Genomic DNA, 4,128 nt, shown 5'->3' on the forward strand with positions numbered 1-4,128 from the left:
CACCCACCCACACTTCACCTTGATCATCTGTAGCGACCTAGCGCGCCCTTGAGTTCACTTAAGGTTCGGGTGACAGGCTCGGGAAGATGCAGGGCAACATGGCAGGACGCCTGCTCTTCCTTTGTGGGCTGTGCACCTGCCCGTCCAGGGCTTTCCCAGCTGCCCCGCAGCCCCGGCCCTACCTGCACGCGAGCACTGCTGAGCCAGCATCCCTTCCAGAGCCGCCACATAGTCGGGGCCCAGCCACTCGAGGTAGGTGGTTCTCTCCCGCACAGGCTCCGCCCGGATGGTGGCGTCCTTGAAAAGCAGATCTTGGCCATGATAGTCGGAGGAGTCGAACATTTTGAACCCGTTCTTATTGTGGTCATCTCCAAACAGGCCCTGGAAGCGCCACACGCAGGCCAGCTTTTTATCTGGGCCCACAACGGGCCACCCAGGGGCTGCTGCCAGTCACTGCCCCCCAGGAGGAGAGCCAGGGAGCAGGGCTTTCAGGGCACCAGGCCTCGGCCTGGAATCACAGGCTGGCAGCTCCCCGACCACGGTCATCAGAAGGGATCGGAGTGAGGTGTGAGGAAGCTGCCAAAGGGAGGAGTGGAGTGGCTATCGGTCTTTCCTGGGGGACTCAAGGATCCTCTTGAGCAGTGGTTCTCAACCTTCCTCATGCCGCGACCCTTTAATACAGTTCCTCATGTTGTGGTGACCCCCAATTTCATTGTTACAAATTGAACATAATTAAAGCATAGTGATTAATCAACAAAAACAATATGTAATTATATATGTTTTCCGATGGTCTTAGGCGACCCCTGTGAAAGGGTCGTTTGACCCCTAAAGGGGTCGCGACCCACAGGTTGAGAACCGCTGCTCTTGAGGATCTGATGAAAGTGCTCAGCCTTGTTCCCAGAATAATGCACATCCAAACAGGGTCCGTCCCCCAGGGCATGTCAGAGAGGTTGGGGGGAGGCAGGAAGGGGTGGTTTAGGACCAGGACCCTGTTGTCAGACAGCCTGGGTGAAATTCTAGATGTGTTTTGAAAGTGCAGCCACCAGGACTTGCTGATGGGTTGGATGCAGAGCATGACAGGAAGGCTGGAGTCCAAGATGACTCCCGAGGAAACGGAGAGGCTCAGGTGGGAAGACTGAGGGAAGGGCGTTCAGCCTCAGACTTGTTCCAAACACCAGATGAAATGTCAAGTAGGCAGTTGTTAGATGCAAGTCTGAGGCTGAAGGGTGGGGCAGCAGACGGAAGATGCACATTGGGGAGCCATCGGTGTATCGACGGAAGTTAACGGCCTAGGACTGGGTGAGGGCCACAGGGGTGCAGGTGCAGCAGAGGGAGGTTTAGGATTGAGCCCTGGGGCACTCCTGCAGTCACAGGCCTGGGAGGCGAGGAGGGACCGGAGGCTGGCAGGAGGGGCAGCCAGGCAGGCAGGTGTGGGCCAGGGCCAGGGCCAGGGGGAGGCTCCAGGACGAGGGAGCTGCGCCCAGTGCTGTGGAGAGGTCAGGGAGATGAGGCTGCGAAACGGCCACTGGACGTAGCCACCTGGGTCCCTGTGCCCTCGACCAGGGCGGTTCCGGGCCGGGTGGGCTGGTGTGGAGTAGTCTCCATCCTTAAGGGAGCCCAGAAGGGGAGGAGTGGTGGCTCCAGAGCAGAGACAACGCTTTGAAGGAGTTTTGCTGTAAAGGGCAGTGGGATTATGGCTACAAAGGGATGTGAGACCAAGAGAGGTTTTTTGTTTCTTTTTAAAGATGGTAGAAATAGCAGCATGAGAGTGGTCCAGCTGAGAAGGGCAAATTAATAATGCAGGAGACAGAGGGGAGAGTGGTTGGAGGGAGGTCCTAGGCTGAGTGAAAAATCACTGAACCCCCCTCCCCCCGCAGCCTCAGTGTCTCCTGAGGTCTGCTCCAGGCAGACTGAGGAGTGCTGGGGGCTTGGCTCCCCTCCCATCCACCCCCACAATGATGTGGGCCCCGCCCGGCTCACCTGGGCCTTGTCCAGCAGTCCATACACGGCAAAGATGTTGGTGTCCGGCCGCACCATGACGGCGTGGGCCGGCATCTGTGCCAGGTTGCAGTCTTTGAACTGAAACACCTCGGCCCGGGCCCCATTGGGACACAGCAGCTCATAGTCCTCCGACCGGAGCTCAGCAGCCCAGGGCTCCGAATTGTGGCCTGAGGGGAGGGAGGGGAGAGGCTGCTGTCCTCCTGGACCCCCAAATCCCTGGCTGGGAAGAGGTGGCAGTGTCTGCCCCGCTCCCAGAACCCCCCATTCTCCAATTGGTCTCCCTATTCCCGGATGAGAGAGCCTGCTGGGTACAGTGTTGGTAGGAGCCACGGGTCGCAGGGAGTAGGGAGTGCCTACTCGGCGACAGGCTTTTCTCAAGGACTGCTCCATCCTCACGAGAGTAACGAGGCAGGCAGCCCCCCTCCCATTCTGGAGGTGAAGAACGGAGGCTCTGATCACTCTCAGGGAAAGCACCCCATCGGGTCTCCCAGGGCGCAGGCCTGAGGGTGGGATGCGTGTCTGAAGGTGGAGGTTGACCTCCTCCCCTGACAGCTGACGTTCTCAAACCAGATGGGGTAGAGCATCCTGTGTGGACCCGTGAGAGGCTGTTCCAAGGGCCTCACCTGCAAAGAGTCTCTCTCGTTTGGTACGTCTGGGGGGCCAGGACCCTGGGCTTTAAACCAGCCCCCGTGATCCTGAAGCAGGTTGGCCCAAAGGCTTCCGAGAAACAGTGCCCTTGGGGGTCATCACTTCTGTGTCTGCATGTCTTCACTTGGCACCCACCCTCGCCCCACTTCCCGAAGGAACGTCAGGCGGGCCCATGAGTAGAGACAAAAAAGAAAAAGGAAAAAGGGAGCCCTGGCCAGTGTTGCTAAGGGGCTAGAGCACCAGCCTGCACACCGAAGGGTCGCAGGTTCAGTTCCTGATCAAGGGCACGTACCCGGGTTGCAGGGTCAATCCTCGGTTGAGGGTGCGTGTGGGAGGCAACCAATGGATGTGTCTCTCTGACATCGATGTTTCTCTCTCCCTCTCTCTCTCTCTCTCTCTCAAATGAGAGAGAGAGAAAAGCAGTGCCCTTGGGGGTCATCACTTCTGTAGTGACTCCACCCCTCCTCCCGGGATGAGCCCCAGGCTCAAATGAGAGAGAGAGAGAGAGAGAGAGAGAGAGAGAGAGAGAGAGAAACATTCTTCCCCCTCTATCTAAAATCAATGGAAAAATATCATCTGGTGAGGATTAACCAATCAACCAACCAACCAACCAACCAACCAAAAAAATACACAAAAACAACAACAGAAAAAGGAAACGAGCAGCCCCAGAAGGCGGGTGTTCACTGCAGGCGGTTCTGGGAAGGCCTCCCTGACCCCAGAGGGCAGGGGGCCAGGACCAGGCAGGCTCCCAGGTGCCTGCAGGACACTCCACCCCCCTCCCGGGATGAGCCCCAGGCTCTTGGTGGAGGTTGGCAGGGGAGAGGGGCTGTGGCAACAGGGCCGGGAGCCCTTCTCAGCTCGGTTGGGGCAACTGGTCTGCAGCCGTGGTGACCTTCACAGGCAGGCGGGTCTGAATTCTGAAATATGAACTGATGTTCTTCCTGCATGTCTTGCTTTCCCTCCACCCACCTCAGCCTCCCCTTCAGGACTCATCATGCCTTTTCTACACTGAGTTTCCGTGCAGCGATGTGTTAGGAGAGAGTGGGAGAGACTGTGCCTTGAGTGTGCGGGGTCCAAAGCCTGGGTGTAGCAGGGTCTACAGACAGTGCAAACGAGGGGTGTTGGAGGGAAACGGCCTCCAGTTTTCAGACGAAAAGATTCCCTGCCGGAGGGAGCGCAGGAAGGGGCGGGACGTGGTGCATGTGAGGGGCCCTGCACCCCAACAGGACCCCGGTGGCCTCAGGGGTCCTAGAGCACAGAGGTCCTGAGCTCTTTTCCCCACAAGGAACCCAGAAAGGTGACTCCGGAGGAAAAACCGCCATGTGGCCTGAACGGGGTGGGCCCTGTCTCTCGGGCTGGGGGCTGCAGGGTGGCTCCCCTGCACCTGGCATTGACCTGCTCGGGACTAAAGACCAGAAGCTGCTGTGAACTGATGCCCCTGGAGAGAGGCCCCTGCCACCCCACCCCACCTCACCCCAC

At 58.5% G+C, this 4,128-nt stretch overlaps 1 protein-coding gene across 1 annotated transcript in view; it reads right to left on the reverse strand.

The window, feature by feature from the left end:
- MFI2 (antigen p97 (melanoma associated) identified by monoclonal antibodies 133.2 and 96.5) overlaps positions 1–4,128 on the reverse strand; it is a 32,090-nt gene that overhangs the window by 6,015 nt on the left and 21,947 nt on the right. The window contains exons 14-16 of the mRNA XM_014545236.1: positions 1,981–2,168; positions 1,481–1,777; positions 183–381 (exon numbers count right to left, since the gene is read on the reverse strand). Of these exons, the coding sequence (XP_014400722.1) occupies positions 183–381; positions 1,481–1,777; positions 1,981–2,168 (684 nt within the window). The remainder of the gene's footprint in view (positions 1–182; positions 382–1,480; positions 1,778–1,980; positions 2,169–4,128) is intronic.

This window comes from Myotis brandtii, unplaced genomic scaffold, assembly GCF_000412655.1.
Source record: "Myotis brandtii unplaced genomic scaffold, ASM41265v1 scaffold4, whole genome shotgun sequence".
NCBI lineage: Eukaryota > Metazoa > Chordata > Mammalia > Chiroptera > Vespertilionidae > Myotis > Myotis brandtii.